Source organism: Drosophila novamexicana, unplaced genomic scaffold, assembly GCF_003285875.2.
Source record: "Drosophila novamexicana strain 15010-1031.04,08,12 unplaced genomic scaffold, DnovRS2.1 tig00000462-arrow-pilon, whole genome shotgun sequence".
Taxonomy (NCBI): Eukaryota; Metazoa; Arthropoda; class Insecta; order Diptera; family Drosophilidae; genus Drosophila; species Drosophila novamexicana.
Genome location: NW_020824806.1, coordinates 611,569 through 633,965, shown reverse-complemented (window position 1 = coordinate 633,965; position 22,397 = coordinate 611,569). Strand labels below are relative to the sequence as shown.

General features: G+C 47.0%; 6 protein-coding genes across 10 annotated transcripts; 4 read left to right on the top strand and 2 right to left on the bottom strand.

Annotated features, from left to right (window-relative positions):
- Positions 1-41: 41 nt before the first annotated feature.
- On the top strand, positions 42-971 carry LOC115760756 (proteasome subunit beta type-6). Its single transcript, XM_030702234.1, has 3 exons — positions 42-159; positions 219-693; positions 753-971. The coding sequence occupies exons 1-3, from the start codon at positions 115-117 to the stop codon at positions 899-901; spliced, it is 669 nt and encodes a 222-aa protein (XP_030558094.1). The 5' UTR covers positions 42-114; the 3' UTR covers positions 902-971.
- A 204-nt stretch (positions 972-1,175) lies between these two features.
- Positions 1,176-6,483, bottom strand: LOC115760891 (monocarboxylate transporter 13). Of its 2 annotated transcripts, none has more exons than XM_030702456.1 (4): positions 6,336-6,483; positions 2,907-3,038; positions 2,379-2,849; positions 1,176-2,318 (listed from the first exon to the last, which is right to left on the bottom strand). In XM_030702456.1, exons 2-4 carry the CDS (start codon positions 2,982-2,984, stop codon positions 1,446-1,448), a joined length of 1,422 nt encoding a protein of 473 aa, XP_030558316.1. In that variant the 5' UTR covers positions 2,985-3,038; positions 6,336-6,483; the 3' UTR covers positions 1,176-1,445. The 2 variants fall into 2 exon arrangements, with proteins under 2 accessions (XP_030558316.1, XP_030558317.1); XM_030702457.1 differs by lacking the exon at positions 6,336-6,483 and adding an exon at positions 3,263-3,418.
- Positions 3,498-5,620, top strand: LOC115760890 (transcription factor grauzone). The gene is made up of 4 exons (XM_030702455.1): positions 3,498-3,689; positions 3,748-4,742; positions 4,801-5,182; positions 5,252-5,620. The coding sequence occupies exons 1-4, from the start codon at positions 3,573-3,575 to the stop codon at positions 5,546-5,548; spliced, it is 1,791 nt and encodes a 596-aa protein (XP_030558315.1). The 5' UTR covers positions 3,498-3,572; the 3' UTR covers positions 5,549-5,620.
- A 263-nt stretch (positions 6,484-6,746) lies between the features above and the next one.
- On the top strand, positions 6,747-7,537 carry LOC115760748 (ubiquitin-fold modifier-conjugating enzyme 1). Its single transcript, XM_030702225.1, has 2 exons — positions 6,747-6,951; positions 7,005-7,537. The coding sequence occupies exons 1-2, from the start codon at positions 6,829-6,831 to the stop codon at positions 7,377-7,379; spliced, it is 498 nt and encodes a 165-aa protein (XP_030558085.1). The 5' UTR covers positions 6,747-6,828; the 3' UTR covers positions 7,380-7,537.
- A 368-nt stretch (positions 7,538-7,905) lies between these two features.
- Positions 7,906-13,337, bottom strand: LOC115760879 (transmembrane protein 131 homolog). Its single transcript, XM_030702441.1, has 3 exons — positions 12,544-13,337; positions 8,638-12,487; positions 7,906-8,577 (listed from the first exon to the last, which is right to left on the bottom strand). Exons 1-3 carry the CDS (start codon positions 13,147-13,149, stop codon positions 8,030-8,032), a joined length of 5,004 nt encoding a protein of 1,667 aa, XP_030558301.1. The 5' UTR covers positions 13,150-13,337; the 3' UTR covers positions 7,906-8,029.
- Positions 13,338-13,516: 179 nt separating this feature from the next.
- On the top strand, positions 13,517-22,061 carry LOC115761011 (ATP-citrate synthase). Of its 4 annotated transcripts, none has more exons than XM_030702622.1 (9): positions 13,517-13,602; positions 15,450-15,631; positions 17,459-17,644; positions 17,710-18,436; positions 18,506-18,814; positions 19,397-19,619; positions 19,685-20,918; positions 20,980-21,320; positions 21,386-22,061. In XM_030702622.1, the coding sequence occupies exons 2-9, from the start codon at positions 15,473-15,475 to the stop codon at positions 21,552-21,554; spliced, it is 3,348 nt and encodes a 1,115-aa protein (XP_030558482.1). In that variant the 5' UTR covers positions 13,517-13,602; positions 15,450-15,472; the 3' UTR covers positions 21,555-22,061. The 4 variants fall into 4 exon arrangements, with proteins under 4 accessions (XP_030558482.1, XP_030558483.1, XP_030558485.1 ...); XM_030702623.1 differs by lacking the exon at positions 13,517-13,602 and adding an exon at positions 15,144-15,356 and having other exon boundaries at positions 15,453-15,631; XM_030702625.1 differs by lacking the exon at positions 13,517-13,602 and adding an exon at positions 15,144-15,356 and having other exon boundaries at positions 19,448-19,619.
- Positions 22,062-22,397: the final 336 nt, after the last annotated feature.

Below are 22,397 nucleotides of genomic sequence, written 5' to 3'. Positions count from 1 at the left end.
AACAGCACTGAGCCGGTTAGCTGCTTCGCAACACTTGCCAAAAACAAGCCAGTCATTTTGCTTTGCATTTCACTGCACGAATTACAAATTTAAAAAGAAAAAATCACAAGCAGCATGGGTCCCGATATTGACTTCACCGACACTCCCGTCAGCACTGGCGTAAGTCCTAATACCACAACTCAATTTATGCAGCATGCTTAACAATAACTACCAAACAGACAACTATTATGGCTGTGGAGTTTGATGGCGGCGTTGTGATCGGTGCAGACTCTCGCACCAGCTCGGGCGCATATGTTGCAAATCGAGTGACCGACAAATTGACTCAAATCTCGGAAAATATATACTGCTGCCGCAGCGGCTCTGCAGCTGATACCCAGGCCATAGCCGACATTGTGGCCTACTCACTGAACTACCACAGGAATCAAACCAACAAGGAACCGCTTGTATGTGAGGCGGCATCCGAGTTTCGCAACTATTGCTATAACTACCGTGATTCCCTGTTAGCTGGCATCATTGTTGCCGGCTGGGATGAGGAGCGTGGTGGTCAAGTGTACAGTGTGCCACTTGGTGGTATGCTGACACGCGAGGGTTGCACCATAGGCGGCTCGGGCTCCAGCTACATCTACGGTTTTGTCAAAGAGCACTATCGTCCTGGCATGCCAATGGATGAGTGCATCGACTTTGTCAAGAAAGGTTTGTGCTGCTTCTTCATCTTCATTTATTTAACTCTAATTGCTCCATCTGCTTCCCAGCTGTACAACATGCCATCTACCATGATGGCAGCTCCGGCGGCGTCGTGCGTATCGGCATTATCACCAAGAATGGCATGGAGCGTCGATTGTTCTACAACACAGTGACTGGGGAGTCTACGATTGAAGGCTCGCAAAGCTTTATAAACTAAATGGAATGGATTCTAAATTCTGATTAGATTACTCTTGTGGAAAATATAATAATTTGGTTTCTTAAAAAGAGTTTTTGGTATTTCATTTCGCTTTTAGGGCAGTCCAAAAGTCAAGCTCTTATATGATAATAAATAGAATAAACTTAGCTAACTAAAGAATACAACATGTCATCTGATATGGTGGCAGCTGAACTGTTTCGGAGTCTAGATTTCAGGGCTCACAAAACTAGAGGGAATTGAAATTGGAATGAATGCTAAATTCAGTTATTTCAGTAGTTTTTTATATATCATTTCGCTTTTACGGCAGTACAAAAGTTATGTTCTTAAACACTAAATGGTAATAAATAAGTTAAACTTAATCTAGCGCATTTGGTCACAACGCTTAATTATCACATTATTATAATTATGTCCACTAATACAAATTTTCGTGCTTATGAGCACAAATTCAATGGTTCCGCCAGTTTCGGTGACATGTGAATAGTCTCCATAAACCTGGACAAGTTGCGATTCTCCATTCTATAGCGATAATTTGTCTCTGGCGTACTTATGAGCGCAACGTCAAGGGTTCCGCCTGTTCCGGCGACATATAAGTAGTCTCCATGGACTTGGTCAAGTTTCGTTTCTGCATTCTGTAGCGATAATATATCTCTGGGGCCCACACTACCACGACCAGAAACAGCACCACACTCTGTGCATACAAGCAGACGACATACGAATTGGAATAATCGCGCACCCAGCCAAGCAGCTGGCCAACTATTATTACAATTATGCCCTTTGATATCATGCTAAGGCCCAGACCACCGGCTAGCTTCTCGGAACGACAATACGCCGATATTGTTAGATTATTGTTAATCACGGTGGCCGATTTGGTCATGCCTATTTGCACGGACATGGCAATAATCGTCGGCAAACTGGTCGTTTCAGCCAGCAGAAGGCGAGCAATCAGCAAACCCGCTGTGCCCAGTAAGAACACTACACGATAGGGTATTCTCAGTCGATCGGTAATGCAGGGCAGCAGCAGGCGGAAGACAATGTCGGCACCAGCCACAACCGACATGCATGTGGCGACCACTTTACTGTCGAAGCCAGCCGTGTGCTTTAGGAAGTTGGGGAAGACCATCGTGAAGTTAATTGTGGCCGTATAGACCAGCGCCATGCCCACAATAATGCTCAAGAATACGGGGTCCTTAAGTAGCTCCAAGTCCATGGCCTGCGCCAAGCGATGGCCCATTCTGCTGCACAACGACATGTCCTCTGTATCCTTTGCCGTGCCATTACTCTGGGCAGGTTGTACAACGATTGCCTGCAAGGCGCAGGATTGATTCTTGTCCTCCTTATCCATCGTCAACTTCAGATGCTTGCGATTGTTGTGTTTGGCAGGTGGATTGAGCGGTCTGAGAAACATGGCACCGAACAGCTAAAGATGTAAAATATTATTAGTTAAAGATAATAAGAGGAGGTATATATTTATACTAACCCCAGTTAGCGACAGAGCGGCCATGGCGAGCACAGCACCACGAAAGCCATAATTATCCAGGAAATAACGCACCATATGAGGAATGAAGACTTGACCCACGCCAGCGCCCGCCAAAGAGACGCCAACGGCGCGTCCACGTTTGCTACTGAAGTAGGAATTGATGGCCATAAAAGTGGATGGTGAAATCAAGCCCAATCCAAAGCCGACAAACAAGCTGTAGCCAACGATAAAATGCCAGCTCTGCGTGGCAAACGAGCAAAGAGTCAAGCCAAGGGACACCAACAGGCAGCCCGTCGCAGCTACATTGCGTGGCTTAAAACTCTTGATGGCCGGCCCAATAAACAAGCCCGAGAAGTTCAAGGCCAGACTGTTCAAATTTGTAATAAGTGCGGCGGTGAATGTGTCCTCATGCATGCGCAGTTGGCTCTCGAAAAGCAGTCCAAACACCGACAATATGGACTGATTGGTCATCTATAAGAGGAAAAGAGTAAGTGGACAAGCTCAACTACGCAGTTACAGTGAACTTACATTAATGACAGCCACAGCGGCGACCACAACCCAGCCCCAGCCGCCGTCGGGCACAGTGCGTCCAGCTTGCGTGTCCATTGCGTAAAATCTGTTAATGCAGAGCAATGTCTAGGAGTCGAGCAAGAGCTGAAGCTGGAACGTAAATTAAGATAAGAAGTTTAGTAACGCATTAAGACAATTGGCTTATTATATTTAATAAGCTTATCAGTCGTATACTTTGCTATCAAATCTCAAAATCATGCAGCTACAAATAAAACTCTCTAACAACAGTGTCTGGGCGAAGGGCTAATCAAAAAAACTCAAAGAAAAGAAAAAACACTCAAAGAACGTCTACGACAAAGAGTATATGAACTTACGCCCAAGTCTGTGCCTAATCAAATACAAAGGGCGTATGCATGTTGTGCTCATTGCGTATTCTGTTTGCAGCACATTTAAAAACGTTTACGGCATTAAGCGCCACAATCAGCCGAAAATCACTTAAATTGTTTAAATTAATACAGTCAAGTCGCGACGCCAAGGCGAAAGTGCTGCCAACCTGTTTAAAATAGTGTGGCCGCATTTGCTGCAAGTTGGCAGCTCGCATTTGACCCTGGACAGCTGTTTGTCTGCTGCCTGCTGTCGCATTCTAATCGTTTTTAATTATCAAAACGTAAACAGCATATTAATATGTGTTTTTTGTGCACACAGTGCACAGATAATGCTATTGGGAATATCCAGTTTGGCTCACATGAAGCCGAGCTGCTCAATGTTAAGGAAATCATAGAAAAACACTTCTGGCTGCGGGTAGCAATTGCTAAAAAATCGAATCTATACATTTTATATGCTCAAATTTCATTTGTAGATTGAAGACGCCAATGGACACGTTTGCGGTGCTTGCTGGACACAACTATATGCATTCCATAGTTTCTATTCAGATGTAGAACAGGCGCACAAGGCTCTTCTAGAAATCACAAACGTAGAAGCAACAGCCAAACAAACCGAAGCGAGCGTGCCCCAGGAAGGCTCAACGTTTGCCGTGGCTGTGGGCGTACCCAAGGATGTGGTCAAGACGGAGAGTGGACTGGGCGACAGTGTCGCGGCCTCTGTCAAGCGTAGGCGTGGTCGTCCACGCAAACAGTTTCCCGGCGAGGCAGCAACAGGTATCGATAGCAGCGAGTTTAAGGCCGTGCTGGAGCAGATCAATTTGAACGAGATTAAAATTGAGTTTCCCGAGGCCGACTTGAGCATAGCCGATGTGCTTGAGGATCAGAAGGACCAGACTATATCCGATTATCTGCAGCAAAGCGACAACGAAAGCGAAGCTGACGCAGCCATTGCCAAGCCGAAACAGAAAAGACCTCGCAATGGCAAAAAGCGTCGCTGCGCAACCAAATTAAAGGTCGTGCACAAGGTGAAGGGTGGCGGCGTTCATAACGTAAAGAAATCCCAAGAATTCAATGAATACATTAGGGAAAACTATAAAGTACAGTGTCCGGTGTGCAATGTGCCGCTGGAGGACTTCTCCGAGATGCTGTCCCATACGCGCAAGGAGCACAATCAGCGCGGCTATGCCATGTGCTGCAATCGGAAGTTCTGGAAGCGCGGCGTACTCGTTGACCATCTGCAACGCCATCAGAATCCGGATCTATTCAAATGCCAGATATGCCATCGCGTAATGGGCCAGCGTCGCAGCCTGGAGCTGCACATGCGCATGCACGAGATCAAGCAACGTGGCCGACTCTACCAGTGCGAGCACTGCTCGAAGAGCTTCTACAGCTCCATTGTCTGCGAGCGCCACAAACTGACCCACATTCCCAAGGAGCAATGGCATGCGGCGTGCACCAACTGCAGCAAGACGTGAGCACTTATCATCTCCTATATATATGCTATATAAATAAAATCTGAATGCTTGCAGCTTCCCCAACGAGTACCTTATGCAGCAGCACGTGAAACTGGTGCATTTGAGGAAATTCGACAAGATTTGCGACGTGTGCGGCAAGTCGATACGCGGCCGCGAGGCTCTGGCACGTCACATGGAGGAGCATGCGGGTGCGCCGCAAAAGATAATCAAGTGTCATCTATGCGAATCAACGCTGACAACCAAATACGGGCTGGCGCGTCACATTAAAATGATGCACACCGCCGAGAATTTGCAGCCCATGCAGTGCGAAGTGTGCCTCAAAATCTCGCCCAGCCTACAAGCGCATCAGCACCACATCAAGTACACACACAACACGGCCCGAACGCACGAGTGTCCAATGTGCGAGAAGGCATTCAAACGGCCCAATGAATTGCGTGTAAGTTGAGCTGGCTATTCGGCTATGAATAGGGTGCCAATAAAAAACTCTTATTGTTTTAAATGCCAGGAACACATGACAACGCATACAGGCGAGGTGCTGTACACCTGTCCACATTGCCCGAAAACATTCAATTCGAATGCCAACATGCATGCACACCGCAAAAAGATGCACTACAAGGAGTGGCAGGAGTACCATCATCAGCATCATGGCCGTTACCGCCGAACGGATACGATAATTGCAGTGAGCGTGCGCAAGACAACAGCAAATGCAGAAGCTGCTGCCTCAAGAGCTGTGGAGCAGTCGGACTTGGAGGTGCAGGAGATGGAGGAGGCGGTGTCTACCAGCCGTGGCTTAGAGTGTTGATTATGTGCCCTATGACATAATTATGAACTTAATAATTCGGCGTAATCAGTGTATAAAGATGGGTAAACAATTTGTAGCTTGTTGTTTTCTTTTTTAATTGAAAAGTGTTAAATGGAAAAGCGAAGAGTTGAAAACTGGTTTCAGCCGGTTCCAAGACAGGCATTCCAGCACATCCCGAACTGGTATAGCGCAACAGAGTCGGCCGTTATCAGCGGCATTAAGGTCGAATCTGGTTACGTTGCGTACTTACATATAGATTAGAGTATGGTTCAGTGTGATGAGCGACAGAGTGGACTTATAATTCAAGACGAATGGGCCTGTGTGTGCGGCAAACCGGTTTGAGTCGGTTCTAAAGTGGATTTAAAGCCTTATCAGCGGATTCGCATTATCAGTTCAAAGGTATCAAACGCCGTGTGTTTGTTTTTTGTTCTAATTGCAGGCAGCTTCATTAATCTGTGCCAATGGTTCACAAAGCATGACAATCTATTTTTCATATTTTTTTAATTGATTTAAATTCTGGTAAAATCGTGTTTACCAATGGAATATTTTCTGGGGTTTTCATATGCTTAGGGTCAGACACGAGTGGATCCCATTTCTTGAACAAATGTGGTTCTTTTTTTTTCTCTTGTCGTTGTTGTTGTTGTTCCTCGTTCTGTTGTCACTAAAGTCATGCATATTTATATTCCTAAACATTTATAATCACAAATCACAAGCTAGCAGCTGTAGCAAAATATGCATCAGCTATGATTCACATAAAACTCAATTATTCACATGCAGATCAACTTACCCAATTAATTTCAGTTGATATTCGCAAAATATATAACTAAGCACAAGTTTTGTTGTTTTGTTTACAAAAGCACTAGCACATTTAACACGACTTTGATGTCTGCAAGTTCTTGATAGATTTATGTCTTCAGCCAAGTGAGCAGGTTATCTGCCGACAGGCAAATATTGTTTGGGCTAGCCGGCCATTGCGCTGCGCTATTTATACCCGGCTTCGAATCGCCCTGCTAGTTTGTACAGCAATAGCAGCTGTGGCGAAAGTCTAATTTGTAAATATTTAAATATTTTTCTATGCAACGTATTGGCGCCAAAAAAATAAACTATCGCTGACGAATTTCCTTTATCTATAGCAACGAGCTTTTGTCATGGCTGAGCTATCGATTCGATTTATCGATAGGCCGATAATTTCACTTCAGACGTGTCACACTTGTTGTTTTCATTTGTATTATTAAGTGTTTTATTTATTTCGTGCCAGATTGTGAGTCCCAAGCAGCGCCATGGTCGACGATAGCACCAGGAAAACACTAAGTAATATTCCATTGTTGCAAATACGCGCCGGTCCGCGTGAGAAAGACATATGGGTGCAGAGACTCAAGGAGGAATATCAAGCATTAATCAAGGCATGTAATTAAATAAATAATTACAAATTGTCTAACAAATTACTTACCTTTAGTATGTGGAGAACAACAAGCAATCTGGCAGCGACTGGTTCCGTCTTGAGTCTAACAAGGAAGGCACCAAATGGTTCGGCAAGTGCTGGTACATGCATAATCTGCTCAAATACGAATTCGATGTGGAGTTCGACATTCCAGTGACATATCCGACGACGGCACCGGAAATAGCGCTGCCGGAACTGGACGGCAAGACGGCCAAAATGTATCGGGGTGGCAAAATCTGTCTAACGGATCACTTCAAGCCACTGTGGGCACGCAATGTACCCAAGTTCGGCATAGGCCATGCCATGGCCCTCGGCCTGGCGCCCTGGCTGGCTGTGGAAATACCGGACCTCATCGAGAAGGGCGTCATCACGTACAAGGACAACTGTTGAGGCTACAACAGCGGCTTATTTAGCTAATTTTTCTTTTAGTCTGACAATTATAATATGAACAAAATGTTGTATAGACAATTAGCTTCTATCCTGATTTTTTTACGTTTTGTAATGCTTACTGATTAATTGTATACAAATTGTGTAGTAAATTTTCAATACATAGAACGAATTGAATCTACACTATATTCCTTTTAATATTTATCATGCGTTAAACTTTTTCAAAGTTTGTTTCATAAATACATCTCACTAAATGCCATCAAAATAGTTAATAGCTAGATGAGTTTATGAGAATCGCATAGAAGGGAGGTATACTAAGGAGAGTGTTAGACAAAAGAAGAGAGTAGACGTTGAAGAGAGCGAGAGTAAGGGAGAGGGAGAAGAGAAGAGCCCGGTAAAAATACCTACTTATAAAAAAGGAAGAGAGGGAGTAATGAAAAAGTTACACATGTTGATTATAAATAATCTTACCAGCTTATAAATGAATCTATAGAATATAAATATATTGAAAAGTCATAAATCTTTGCGTTTATTTAGTCAAATGTCAAATTGGAAAAGATCATGTTTCATCAATCTTAGCGTAGCCTAAATGTCTATAGAATAAGAATTTCATTTGGTTGCTTAAATTTGATCAGTGAGCTTTTGATGCACCTTCAGTTCATATGATTGTTGCGCTGGCGCCAATTGTCCGACCAGATTGAGCTTGGCGAGGTAAATGGATCGTATTGTGTGGGCATATTGTGCTGTGCCCGATCTTGTGCGTTCTGCAATGCGTTCAAACCATCTAAATGGTTATTGCTATGGTTTCCGTTATTGTTGGTAGCAGCTGCTGCTCCGGCTCCTGCTCCTGCTGCTGGCAAATGGCAATTGTTGTAAGTCGATTCCAGTCCCGGCGGTGGACGTATAACGCCCACGCCCGGCGTTAGAGTATGCGCTGGAGATGTACGTTGCGGCGCCGCTGCGGCTGACTGATTCGGCCATGCGGCATAGCCCAGCGGCGTCCAAGTAGTGCCCGCTGTGGCCTGATTCATGGCCCAATTATTGCTCTCCATGAGCATGAGCTTCTGCTGCTGCTGTTGCTGCTGCTCTTGCTTACGCTGCTGCTCCAATTGCTCCAGCAGCAGCTGCTGCTTCAGTATCAATTCGCTGCGTTCCCACTGCGACGGCGGTTGCTCTCGTTCATACAAGCTGCCGCAAAGATCTGCAAGAGGAAATAGAAGCGGAATTAGCAGGCTATAATTAGCAAGCCTTATCCATTTACCATTTAAGTCAGGCAGCTCCATATTCAAGTCCATGGCCGGCGCTTCGGAATTGGCAAAAAGTGAACGAATCAGCGCATTGCTCGTTGCGGTCGTCTCCGGCGTCATTAGCGGCTGATAGAGGCTTTTCGCCGGGGCGGGCAGGCTCTTCCGGCTGCCAATTGGACCTAGTTGACTGCTGGCCAAATCACTTGCTGACGGATCCCAGTTGAGGCCGTTGTCGACCGCCGGCAGGGGCTTCGTTTGCAGCACATCCCGGAACGAGACCCGACTGCTGGTCTCCCACGGCGAGCTGATGGTCAGGGTGTCCGCTTCTGGTGTGGTCAGCGGTGAGGCGCCACCGGGTGCCATTGCATGGCCATTGAAATTGAGCTGTTTGCTGCGCTGCTTGCGCTCTGCGGATGACTTCTTGCCCGAGGTGCCGCCATTGAGCGTGGCCAGCTTTTGTTCCTTGCGTCGCTCCCGACCGGGTGTCTTGCCTAGCTTCTTGGCGCTGCCGTTTTGCTCCTTGAGCACACGTTCCTTGGGCGTATCGGGATTGGTTTTAAGCGAGCGCGGCGAGACATTCTCCTGTTGCGGATTGCTGCCAATTGCTTTGGCGTTTGGGCTGGAGCGCTTCTCTTGCGTTTCGACAGCAACTGGCTCCACTTTTGGCTTGGGCATGGGGATCACTGGCATCGTTTGTTTCGGTTTCTTTGGTGCGCGCACAGCCACGGGCGGCGTCTGCACTGGCGCCGACGTCGTCTTCTTGCTGGGCTTCGGCGAACTAGAGGGCTTTGGTTGTGCGGCGACGGCGGCGACAGTTGCAACAGCTGCCGCTTTGGGCTCGCAGCTGGTCATGTCCATGCTCCATGCTGTCCATGACTTGGGCTTCCGAGTGGCCGTCACTTTATCCGCTGTGGAGCTGGTCGTGGTGCGTTTGCGCAGCTCCTTGAGCTGACCATTTCTCAGCTTCTGTTGCTGTTCCGCTTTGAGTGCAGTCGCTGTTGCTGCAGCGGCTGCTGCTGCTGCCTCCTCGGCCACTTGCATCTTGACAATGTTGCGCAAATTGAAGGTCGGCTGCACGGGACCCTTGTAACGAGCCGCATCGTAGGCACTTTGCTGGGCCATTATCGCACGCGCATCAAAGATGCCCGCGAGCAGCACTAGACAGAAGCTGGCCAGTAGCAAGACCAGAGCGACATTGCGCAACGCCGGCTCCCAGGTGGGTCGCGGCAGGCTCGCCGCACAACGTTCCACACTCTCCGCCGGCAGCTGGGCGACCAGCTGATAGCTAATGTCATAGCTGAGATTCGTCAGCAGCGTCAGAGTGCGCTGGACGCGCGACGCGGTAAAGTCTGTGCTGAAGCTTATTTCGATCTTGCGCGTCTCGTTCTCGCCCAGCTCAAAGCTCTGGCAATCGAGCACCCTAAAGCCATAGCCCTCACACGAACGCTTGCCAATGAGAAACCCTCCTATCCGGATAGGCAGCACGCCGGCATTGCGAGCGGTAAAGCTGCGCGTAGCCGACACCGTGTGGCTCGAGACAACATCCGTATTCTGGTTATCGGCCGGCTTAAAGCTGCCATCGCAACGCTCGAACTGTTCCGTACCAAACTCAAAGAGCAGCGGCGCACTGGAGCCGGGACGGCGATTGCCCAAGCGGAACTGGGATTGAACTGCGCGCGCGGTCAGCCAAACGGCCTCGTAAAGCGTTAGATTGCTGCGCACATGCAACAGAGTGCAGTATTTGTCCGGCTGCTGGGCGCTGAACTGCACGGGTATGGTTAGTGTGGCGCCGCCGTGCAGCAGGACAGGTCCGCCGTACGGGGCGTCGGGCAGCGAGAAGACATCCTGGTCCGTCAGGTAGCAGCTGCTGCTGCTCACATCGATCACCTCGTGCGGCAGCGACAGTTGGGTGCGCCTGGCATAGGCCGGGTCCGATAGAAAATAGTCAAGCAGCAGCGGCTGCATTGTGGGATTGGTCATCGTAATCCATTGACGCTGCACCTGACCCACCTCTATGGCCGGCGTGGGCGGCAGCGGCTGATACTGCACCAGCTTGGGCCACTCGATGGCAATGCTAAAGTCCAGCTCCAAGGGCGGCAGCTCCTCGCTGTGCAGTGTTAGCGACATGGCGTGCAGCTGCCGCTTGAACTGACGATAGAGTTCCGTGCGCTGACGCACCTCGACGCCATCGTACAGCAGATTGTTGTTGATGTGCCCGACTGCTACAGCTGCTCCACTATTGCTAGGAAAGATCGAGTGCTGATCGGCGGTTGCGCGTATATAGCAAGCGCTGCCACAGAGCGCCGCCGGCTCAAAGTAGATGCGACCCACCTTGGTCAATGTTTGTGCGCCAATCAGAGAGCCCTTTGCATTGAAGTCCTTAAAGCGTAAACCGGCACGGGTAAACGATATTGATTTCACATGCACTGGATGCATAAAACTGGAGCGTATGCTCAACACCGCGGAGCATATCTTGCCCGGAAAACATGACTTAAACTGCAGCTGATCCTGCTCAATATCCAGCTGGCCAACGGAGGCCTTAAAGCGCACCGTGCTGCGTATCAGCTCGTAGGGTGTCCACACTTTCAGCGTGCCGGTGCTCTCCTCGGCCACATACGTTTGTATGGACAGTATGAAGACGACGCTATCGCCGACGCCCAACTGGTCACAGAAACGAAATCCTGTGACATTTTCCGGCTGCTGCGCAGGGTTTACAATTGTCGTATTGTTGGCTACGATGGCGGCGCCTGATGACACACAGCCCATGAATGCGGCCTGAAAGTAGACATTCTTGGGCGGCTTGAAGTTCCAGTTGGTTATCTTGATCGGCATTGGATTGTCGTTCCGCAATATGATATAGCCATCGCGTGACTTCTCCGCAAATGGCACAGTGCCCAGATCCAGTTCCAGTCCATATTCGCTCTCCTTCGGCAGCTGCAATGTATATTGTTGCGTGGACACATGCAAACGGCCGCTGCACGCAACAACGGGCAGCTCGAATATTGTCACATTGCTGACGATGAGCAGCACAGACTTGAAGGTTGCCTGCTCATTGAGCAGTTTCAGCTGCAGCAACTCCACGGACTCGCCCGGCTGCAGCAGCAACTCATGTTCCAGCGACGACAGCTGCAGCAGCGCCGGATCAATGGGCTCCGTCAGGCTGAGGTTGTAGAGCTTCAGCGGAAAGGCAAAATTATTGCGCACCACCAGCGTACGTTCCTTTTCCAGCGATGGCTCATCGACGCTGGAGCTGCTTATGAAGAGCGTAACATTGCGATCGTAGTGGAGGCCACCTTTAAAGATTTCAGCTCGCACTAACACAGTGAATTGCTGCTGCTGCTCTGCCTCTTCACCACTGCTGATGACGAGTATATCGTTAATGCTGGCGCTGTCATCAAATAGCCTGGGATCCAGCACAATGCTCGCGTCGTGCGCATCATAGCTAAGGCCTGGTATGTCGCGCAGATAATTGCCAATTAGCTGTTGCTGCGCCGCGTCCACTGGCTGATTTTGCATGTCCAATTTGAAATGCAACGCATCTGCGTGCTCATCCGTCGTCAGACGGCCAAAATCGGCCAACGGATTGCGCGCATAGGCGCCGTGTCGTGGCAATATTTCGAATTCAACGGGTATGACTAGTACGTTCTCGTTTAGATGCTGCAGCGGTGAGGCATCATCATCTGCTGCCGCTTGCTCAGCTATTTTTATACGTATATAGGCGCTGTGGTTGCCAGCGGTGCGTCCGTGGAACGAAATGCGTATGACTGGCTTCAGTGAATGCGGTGGTATTTCCCATAGATTTTGAGGTCCTTCGGAGCCGCCGCTGGGCAGCTCCAGCTGAAACTCGCCACCGCTGCTGTAGACCTACAATAAAAAAATCAATGAGCCATACATTAGAGAGACTTGTCTGGCATACTTACCTCGAGTATCTGGAGCGGCCGCTCGTGCGGATTATACATGTGAATCTCTGGCGTGAGTGTTGCATTCATGGGCGCCTTGATGCCCACAAGTGGCTTTAGGCGGTACGGACACTCGCTGCCCTCGCCGCGCACCGCGAACTCGGCACGCCCGAAGGATGTCTGGATCAGCAGACCCGTTGATATGGCACCAAGTTGTCGTGGCAGAAAGACGATGCTAAATGTGGTATTGCCTTGCGGCGGCACCTCGCGCGTGCCAAAGAAACTGCTGTAGAACACTGGGCTTGGCCCAGCGACAGAGTTTAGATGGACAGTGCGATTTGTGTGCTGATTAAACAGAGTCACAATCTGCGTTACCGTCTGCCCCACCGACCATCTGCCAAAGTCTATGGCCGGTGGCACAAAATTGAGTTGGCGTAGCAATTCGACTTGCTCGCGCGTGTGCGGTTCGGGCAGCGTCTGTGACTCCTCCAGACCGATGAAGCCCGCCTGTAGGCCAGACAGCACTTTTTCCCTGCTACCCCCCATTTGTTGGCTGCCCTTGGCTGGGACGATGACCAGCAGCAGCAGCAGCAGCAGGAGTGAGGGCAGCGAATTTGTTGGGTACATCCTTTTCGTGTTTGTTGTGCTGCGCAATATATGGGCGAGTGGATTGCTTTGTAATCACGGCACTCGAATCTCCTTAGCCGCAATCTGTGCTCACATTAAGTACTAGTTTAATTATATTACTCAATATCGCTTATGTTATCGCTGATTCGATTCTGAGAGCATTAACTTTAACAGCTGTGCAATACGTAAACAGCTGACTCGTAATTTATTTGAGGGGATTAATTTTGGTTAGATAGCAGGCGGGCACACTTTTCTCAATACCAGCTACGTTAACGCAAAAATGCGCTACGTTCACAGCAAAGTGAGCAATGTCGTAACGTATTGTTGAGTGACGTTGCGTTTATCGATAAGTCGCGATACAAATGCATATAAAGTGCTTCAGATCGAAAAGAAAGTTTGCGGTGTAAAATTATTAACAAAAAGTGAAGCTGCTGTAAATACATTAAAGTTATAGTGAGTTTATAAATGTGCCACAATACCGAGCACATGCATTTAAATAGCTTATTTAATTGGTTGTGCATGTAGTTGCTAATAAACATGAAATGGATAAACACACACACACACACACACACACACACACACACACACACACACACACACACACATACACACGCACACATAAATCCATGCGAATTTGTGGTAAAAAAAAAAAAAAATAGGAATTGCATCACTATTGATTTTGCCCACTTTCACTGGCTCGTTGCCTAAATCTAAAACAGTTTCGCTTACTAATACAGAAAATAAATAACCAATACACGTCAGATAATTCGCCATGAACTTCGACAATTGCGCGCTCTCATGTTAATTACGAACTTGGCAACAACAACGATTGCCCAAAGGGAGCTTTGAAACAGAAGCTTTGAATTTGTGTCAAGTCATTCAACACATTCCCCAATACCCAGTGCCCAGCTAGAGCCTAAAATTTTTGCAAATTAGAATCAGAAATAGACACAGAAACAGAAACAACGCTTACAGCGTAGCAAAAACGATAAAGCATTGTAAACAGGAAAAACCTTCTCCATCTATATGTGTGTGTGTGTGTGTGCATATTTCCAGTGCTCGACAACGTCAACATTGAACGTTGTCAAGTCGCTGTCGTAAAATTTACCTGCTTAATTCACAAAAGAGCCTCACTAACTGTGTTTTTTTGGGTGAAAGTTATATTTACCTGCCCTTTTCCCTATACACAAATTTGATTTTCAACGAGACAAACCGGTTCATCTTCATCTGGCCCGTGGTTGTGTTTGTATTTACCTGTTGGCCTAACTGTTTTTCTTTTACCATTTCTTAATCCACACACCTGGCTCAGGCTTGAATTTATTTGGTTTTAATATCTAACTATATGTTTACAGTCTGCGTGACAAGCTTCAGTTTAATAGCCCGAATATTTCTCGAGTTTATCTTGACTAACAGAATATATCTAGGGCTTTCTTGGGATTCCCCTTTTCGGCCTAGCTAAATCTTAAAGCTCTAGTTCCTTTAAAGAACTCCTTCAAAATCAACCCATTCAAATAATCAGCTATCAAGAGACAAACTCTTCTTCTCTGTTCTGCTATTCTTATCAATAATAAGCCCCTGCAAGTAAATCTAATCAAATCTATGCCCAGTAGCTTGCCGAGTTATAAGCAGCGATTCGCAAATACTCGATTGCAACTAGAGCAAACATATTAATCTTGCTGCTATTTATAAGTTACGCTCTTTCAAAATTTATTTAGACAGACTCTTAATGTAGCTTGTTGAATGCTCAAGAGCAGTCATTTAATTAGGAAATATGAAATGTTTACCCAAAGCTTTACACTAAATCGTACATATTCATATATGTACAGGTGTATATATGTTTGTATATGCCCACGATAACATGTCAGATCGTCAAATGAACGAAGCAGGCGAGGCAGCTTCGCAGATTGCCGGATTTCGGTTCGGTTCTACGGGTTCGCTGTGTGTCGGGTCTTCAACGCTGGTGCGCTTGCATATTAGATTTCAGTTTACTTGAGACTCGAGAGCGTACAGGTTGCCGTGTGCCGTCGTGATAATAGACTAATAGAAAAGTAGAAAAAAAACACGAGAGCCAAGCAAACAAATAAATCTAACTCAGGCATTCTCAGGCAGACAAACGACAGCCATAACATTTAAGGCAGGTGCTCGAAAGCTTGGCTGCACTCGCGCGTCCCTAATCAATTCTAAGCAAATAGAATCAAAGTTTGAAAGTACGGGCGAACCCAATGTCAACCGAAACTTTTGAATACAAGTGTATAATAATAATTTGTGTTGGCAATATGCAATTTGTTTACTATTTACAGCAGAAGCCCCTCAAAAATACAGCATGTCTGCGAAAGCGATCACGGAAGCCACCGGCAAAGATATCCTCAATCGTCATCTGAATCAGCACGGCGCCGGCGCAGCCACCTGCCGCTTTGCCACAGTCAATGCGGAGACGGATTGGTCGAAATTGAGCGTCGATCATCCCTGGTTGCTGACCACGGTAAGCGCCCCGTCTATAAATATATACACACAATCATTATTATAGATAAGCATTCGCCTACAACAACATCAAAAACAACTAGGCCACCTCCGAATTTCCGAGTCGCTCTGTGCCATTGAACTTGACCCAGCCGACAACGACGATGACGAGAAGCCGGCTAAGGCCATCTCGATTAGACCACCACGTCGCGAGCTGCTGTGCACATGACTCAGAGTCGTTCCGGCGCAGGCCGGCATCTGGGCTTTGCATGATTCCCAAAATGATTGATAAGCATGGCGCGATTATGTACCTATAGCTATGTGTGTGTATTTGTATTATGTGTGTGCGTGGATTGATTGGAGCGCATGTCAAGGTGATTTGAGCGTCGTTTATAAATATATATATATATAATGAGTGTTGCTGTTGTGTGCCATGCAGGAATAGCACCTAAACATTGCATTTATATATATATATATATATATATATATATATACTGATTCATAATGCTAGGAAAAGTAGCGACAAAAGTAAATAAATCCCGTGCAACCGGTTTAGTGCCCGACGTTTTTAGAGCCACGGGGCGTTTATTCATAAATCTCTATCTTATTGAGACAGAGTTTTGTCTTAAAATTCGCAACTATTCTTGCCCTTTCACCCATTTTCCGCCCGTAGTCGCCGAATTGAAGTTACGCAATTTGAAGCGCATTTTGCCAAACAAGTTCGCAGATTGTTTTGTTGCCCTTGCAAAGGGCAGACTTGTGTCACAAAATGTGTAACGATTACGACCCCATCAAGTATTTATATATATATATATATATATATATATATATATATATATTCCTGATCCGTATCTATTGATAAGACTCTGTTGCCGAGTCGATGTCTGTCTGTTTCTATGCATAGTCTCGCGGATTTAAGCGTAGGTCAAAAACTATCTGTTGAAAATTAAAAAAAAAAAAGAAGCCCTTGTGTAAGATCGGCTCAATATGGGAATACTATATCATATAGCTCGCATAGGAACAATCGGATATTGTGTATTTCCTTCTTTCCCGTTTGCAATTTAAGCTGGGGATTAGAATAATTGCTCTATAGTACGATTGACATATCGTTTGCTTGCGCACGCACACACACACACGCACACACACACACGCACACACACACACGCACACACACACACACCAAAGGTGTTCATGTGTTTCCAGGCCGGAAAGCTGCCGCGGAAAGCAATCAACTGATTGGCGCCAACAAATTATTTTTGATAGCGCAATCTTTTATCTTCCAAACAGAACGATGTGCGTGTGTGTTTGTTTGATAGTCAGGCAGTGGGTGGCGTGATTAGCCACAAAATTTAACTGTAGCCTATCAGAGGAGCATGCAGCAGCAGCAGCTGGAGCAGAGGATTAGGAGTATCTATAAGATCTGTCAGGTGGGAATTTGCCTTTGGCAGCTGTTTGTTAACATGCACAAATTCAAGTTCAACTTGAAAGCAGCCGCGCGATCGCCTGAGGCGTTGCCCTCTGATGCTGATTGTTTAATTTACACTCGTACGATCTTCTAATAAACAAGTGTGTGTATCCGTGTGTGTATCCGTGTATGTGTATGTGTGTAGTCGTGCGCGCATTGTCATTGACAATGACGCAGCCTCTCGGCTGACCCCTATATGCGATTGTCACTCGCTCCGGCTGATCCCATTGCGTAGTCTGTTGGCGACTGATGATCTTGCTGACAATGGCTCTGGACTCTGGCTTGGCTGACGTAGCCAGGCACCTAATGGGTTCAATGAATGATTTACAGTCAATAATTAGCATGTTGCCCGCTGATAATTTGTGGTTTATTTCTCATTTGCAGCCGCTGGTGGTGAAGCCCGATCAACTGATTAAGCGACGCGGTAAACTGGGTCTAATTGGTGTTAAGAAGAGCTTTGAGCAGGTGAAACAATGGATTGGCGAACGTCTCAACAAGGATCAGAAGATTGGCAATGCGGTCGGCAAGCTGCGCAACTTCATAATCGAGCCCTTTGTGCCTCACACAGAGGTAAGCATTATCGATGGCATCTCTCCAGCATGAAGTTAATTAAATTATGCATCTTTCACACACAGGCGGAGGAAATGTACGTGTGCATCTATTCGCATCGCTCGGCGGACACGATTCTGTTCTATCATCTGGGCGGTGTGGATATTGGCGATGTGGATGCCAAGGCTGTCAAGTTGGAGGTGCCGGTGGACAGCACCTTGTCGCTGGCTGATGTGAAGACCACGCTGCTGAAGGCCATTACAGATGCGTCCAAGAAGGAGCGCATTGCCAAGTTTATATACGCTTTATACGCTACATTTGCTGATCTGTACTTCACGTATCTGGAGATCAATCCGCTCGTGGTGACAGCCGATAATCTGTACATATTGGATTTGGCAGCCAAGCTGGACTCGACTGCTGATTTCATATGCCGTCCGAAATGGGGCGAAATTGATTATCCGCCGCCCTTCGGTCGCGATGCCTATCCCGAGGAGGCGTACATTGCAGATCTGGATGCCAAGAGTGGTGCCTCGCTCAAGCTGACGATCCTCAATAGAAATGGACGCATTTGGACCATGGTGGCTGGCGGTGGTGCCAGTGTCATTTACTCCGATACCATTTGTGATTTGGGCGGCGCCACAGAGCTGGCCAACTATGGCGAATATAGCGGTGCGCCATCCGAGCAACAGACGTACGAGTATGCCAAGACGATACTTAACCTGATGACCTCGTCCCCGAAACATCCCGATGGCAAGGTGCTGATTACAGGCGGCGGCATTGCTAACTTTACGAATGTTGCAGCGACCTTCCAAGGTGAGTCCGAACTAGAGCCTGAACCTTATCTTATCAGGCAACTAATTAAATTAACTTACTTTGTTGTAGGCATCATAACGGCCCTGCGCGAGTTCCAGCCCAAGCTGGTCGAGCACAACGTCTCGATCTTTGTGCGCCGTGCGGGACCCAACTATCAGGAGGGTTTGCGTCGCATGCGCGACTTTGGCGGCACCTTGGGCATACCGCTGCATGTGTTTGGCCCCGAGACGCACATGACCGCCATTTGTGGCATGGCGCTGGGCAAGCGACCCATACCACAGGTGGCCAGCGTTGAGTTCTCCACGGCAAATTTTCTGCTGCCTGGCGGTCAGCAGGCGCAGGCCGATCTGAAGGCGGCCAGTGAGGCGGAAGGCCTGGGTAGGTGGAAACCCATAATTACGGAATGTGCTAACATCCTGACCCACCCAAAACAAACATCCAATAATCCCAATTACCCAAACTTATGTTATAGCTATTATTACAATGTGTCTCTTTATGTATTTATTCTTGCTATGGACTTGCATTTATTATTCTGTTTTCTCTGTATTTCTTTTGTATGTATTTGCATTGATCGCCCTCCGCTCCAACCAACAACAAATCAACAACCACACCCACAAAAAATCATAAAAAAAAAAAAAAAAACAAAAACAATTTTATGAAACGTTCGTTTGGCCAAAATCGCACCTCGTCCTCGATATGTGAACCGAAAATTTAATCCTAAACCAAACCAAACTTCACATCGTATTTGCATTTCCTCGCACCACCTCGTCGTCCTCGTAACTTAATCTTGTATTGAATGTTGTCTATATGTATATATGTATGTCAAATTCTATACTCTTTCGACTATATTTGCTCGCTCTCGCTCATCATCATAATAATATCAATATCAATGTAACGATATCGGTAACGATCGACTTGCCACTCATTTGGGGATTGCAATTTGAAACTAAACCACAAAAGCCTTGCGCTCGACAACAGCACAATCGATTAAACTACCACCTATCTCGGCAGATGAGAGCGATGGCCTCGCCACCAATAATCAACAGCAGCAGCAGCAGAGCAAGAGCAACGGTTCGAATTTGAATTTGAATCGCAAGTTCTTCTCAAACACAACCAAAGCGATCGTCTGGGGCATGCAGCAGCGTGCGGTGCAATCGATGCTCGATTTCGATTTCATATGCAGGCAAGTTCGAATTAACCAAATCCCATTATCTATTTATCTAATTCCCTTCTCTACCTTTGCTGCAGGCGCGATGAGCCATCGGTGGTTGCCATGGTGTATCCCTTTACGGGCGATCACAAGCAGAAGTACTATTGGGGCCACAAGGAGATACTGATACCCGTTTACAAGAAGATGTCCGATGCCATACACAAGCACAAGGAGGTCGATGTTATGGTCAACTTTGCCTCGCTTCGTTCGGCTTATGATTCGACGCTGGAGGTGCTTGAATTTCCACAGATACGCACAGTGGCCATCATTGCCGAGGGCATACCAGAGAATATGACACGGAAACTGATCATTGAGGCCAACAAGAAGGGTGTGGCCATCATTGGACCCGCCACAGTTGGCGGCGTAAAGCCCGGCTGCTTCAAGATTGGCAATACGGGCGGCATGCTGGATAATATATTGCACTCAAAGCTCTATCGTCCCGGTAGTGTGGCGTACGTCTCCCGTTCAGGTGGCATGTCAAATGAGTTGAATAATATCATATCAAAGGCAACCGATGGCGTCGTTGAAGGCATTGCCATTGGTGGGGACAGATATCCCGGCTCCACGTTCATGGATCACATTCTGCGCTATCAGTCAGATCCGGAAACGAAACTCATTGTGTTGCTGGGCGAGGTGGGCGGCACCGAGGAGTACGATGTGTGCGCCGCAGTCAAGGATGGACTCGTCACAAAGCCTCTGGTAGCCTGGTGCATTGGCACCTGCGCTAGCATGTTTACCTCGGAGGTACAGTTCGGCCATGCCGGCTCCTGTGCGAATTCGGATCGCGAAACGGCTACGGCAAAGAATAAGGCCCTGCGGGACGCTGGCGCATACGTTCCGGACTCGTTCGACACGCTGGGCGAGCTCATTCATCATGTGTACGGCGAGCTGGTCAAGACCGGACGCATTGTGCCGCGCGAAGAGGTGCCGCCCCCGACGGTGCCCATGGACTACTCATGGGCCCGCGAGCTGGGTCTGATCCGCAAACCGGCATCGTTTATGACCTCAATATGTGATGAGCGCGGCCAGGAGCTGATCTATGCGGGCATGCCTATCAGTGAAGTGCTCAACAAGGACGTCGGCATTGGTGGCGTCATTTCGCTGCTGTGGTTCCAGCGCTGTCTACCTCCCTATGTGTGCAAGTTCTTCGAGATGTGCCTCATGGTCACGGCTGATCATGGACCCGCTGTCTCCGGCGCACACAATACCATTGTGTGTGCACGCGCTGGCAAGGATCTGGTCTCCTCCGTCGTCAGTGGTTTGCTGACAATTGTAAGTGTACATGCTCACGATTTTTCCAAGAATTGCTTCATGTTATCTGTTTTACTGATAGGGCGATCGCTTTGGCGGAGCGCTCGATGGCTCGGCCAGGCAATTCTCAGAGGCATACGACACCAACTTGCATCCCATGGAGTTTGTGAACAAAATGCGCAAGGAGGGTAAACTTATTTTGGGCATCGGACATCGTGTTAAGTCCATTAACAATCCCGATGTGCGTGTCAAAATCATCAAGGAGTTTGTCATGGAAAACTTCCCGCAGTGTCCACTGCTCAAGTATGCGCTGGAAGTGGAGAAAATCACAACCACTAAGAAACCAAATCTAATTCTGAATGTGGATGGTGTGATTGCCACCGCATTTGTGGATATGCTGCGCAACAGTGGCTCCTTCACCAGGTGAGTGCTACCCTTAAACAGTCGACGGGTACTTTGATTTTTCTAATTGTGTGTGGCATTTGCAGTGAGGAGGCACAGGAATACATTAATGTGGGTGCCATCAATTCGCTGTTTGTGCTGGGCCGCAGCATAGGCTTCATTGGACACTATATGGATCAGAAGCGACTCAAGCAGGGACTCTATCGTCATCCATGGGACGACATCTCCTATGTCATACCCGAGCAATACAACTAAGAGCTTTTGTCCATTGATATATTACAAATTGTTGGATGTTGTTGTAGTTAGGCACAGATGTTAACCAACTGCTAGTGGCGAGCATGGATGGCCACATGGTTCACAAACACAGAACACTCCATTAGCTGTGTAGTTGAGTTTCAATTCTACTATATATACCGATATGGCTCAGCTTACCCCAGTTTGTCTCCCCTCTCTCTCTTTCTCTCTCTATCTATCTCTTAGTTAAATACATTACATATGTTTACAGTTTCATAACTAAGCCGCATTTACATTCATACTATTTACCAGCATAAAGTTATTAAGTTACGATCGTATATTGTTGACGCTCCTCTAGGCTATAGCCGGGTTTTTGGAAACTGAAAAACAAAAAATATAACAAAGAATTAGTGAAATCTTGAGCTTCAAACGACATTTGTCATTATAATTTGATATGTTTTATTACTTATTTTAGTTTGGATGCAAATTGTTTAGTCAACAATGAATAAACTGTTACAAAATGCTTAATTTGTTGATTTTATTTATTCCATTTTTATTTTGTAGTATTCCCATGCTCGCTGTTACCAAGAAGTGGAAAGTGCACTAATTAGAACTGCACCGTGTTCCTGCACTCGAATGCACATTTATTTATAACTAACGAATATACACACATATATAAATATTTATTTACAAAGCACAGGGTCTGGTGAACATTTAGAAATGTTTCGGTTAAATCGAAACTGTGATTTCCTTCACAAGGGCTTAAACATTAGCGCAGCTTTCGCTTTCTAGTTATCCAAAGTATGATCGGATTGTGAGGAGTTTATAGAGTATATATCCATTATTGGACGTCTTGTGAAGCGT

Bases quoted from the DNA above. Each gene is read 5' to 3' on its own strand.
- LOC115761011 (XM_030702622.1), top strand. From the start codon at position 15,473: ATGTCTGCGAAAGCGATCACGGAAGCCACCGGCAAAGATATCCTCAAT. The intron at 18,437-18,505 runs GTGAGTCCGAAC...ACTTTGTTGTAG, and splicing joins TGTTGCAGCGACCTTCCAAG to GCATCATAACGGCCCTGCGC. The intron at 18,815-19,396 runs GTAGGTGGAAAC...AAACCACAAAAG, and splicing joins CAGTGAGGCGGAAGGCCTGG to CCTTGCGCTCGACAACAGCA.
- LOC115760748 (XM_030702225.1), top strand. From the start codon at position 6,829: ATGGTCGACGATAGCACCAGGAAAACACTAAGTAATATTCCATTGTTG. The intron at 6,952-7,004 runs GCATGTAATTAA...ACTTACCTTTAG, and splicing joins AATATCAAGCATTAATCAAG to TATGTGGAGAACAACAAGCA.
- LOC115760756 (XM_030702234.1), top strand. From the start codon at position 115: ATGGGTCCCGATATTGACTTCACCGACACTCCCGTCAGCACTGGC. The intron at 160-218 runs GTAAGTCCTAAT...ACTACCAAACAG, and splicing joins ACACTCCCGTCAGCACTGGC to ACAACTATTATGGCTGTGGA. The intron at 694-752 runs GTTTGTGCTGCT...TCTGCTTCCCAG, and splicing joins CATCGACTTTGTCAAGAAAG to CTGTACAACATGCCATCTAC.
- LOC115760890 (XM_030702455.1), top strand. From the start codon at position 3,573: ATGTGTTTTTTGTGCACACAGTGCACAGATAATGCTATTGGGAATATC. The intron at 4,743-4,800 runs GTGAGCACTTAT...GAATGCTTGCAG, and splicing joins TGCACCAACTGCAGCAAGAC to CTTCCCCAACGAGTACCTTA. The intron at 5,183-5,251 runs GTAAGTTGAGCT...TTTAAATGCCAG, and splicing joins AACGGCCCAATGAATTGCGT to GAACACATGACAACGCATAC.
- LOC115760891 (XM_030702456.1), bottom strand. From the start codon at position 2,984: ATGGACACGCAAGCTGGACGCACTGTGCCCGACGGCGGCTGGGGCTGG. The intron at 2,850-2,906 runs GTAAGTTCACTG...TTCCTCTTATAG, and splicing joins CCGCTGTGGCTGTCATTAAT to ATGACCAATCAGTCCATATT. The intron at 2,319-2,378 runs GTTAGTATAAAT...TTACATCTTTAG, and splicing joins CCGCTCTGTCGCTAACTGGG to CTGTTCGGTGCCATGTTTCT.
- LOC115760879 (XM_030702441.1), bottom strand. From the start codon at position 13,149: ATGTACCCAACAAATTCGCTGCCCTCACTCCTGCTGCTGCTGCTGCTG. The intron at 12,488-12,543 runs GTAAGTATGCCA...TTTTTATTGTAG, and splicing joins GGCCGCTCCAGATACTCGAG to GTCTACAGCAGCGGTGGCGA. The intron at 8,578-8,637 runs GTAAATGGATAA...TTCCTCTTGCAG, and splicing joins GGAGCTGCCTGACTTAAATG to ATCTTTGCGGCAGCTTGTAT.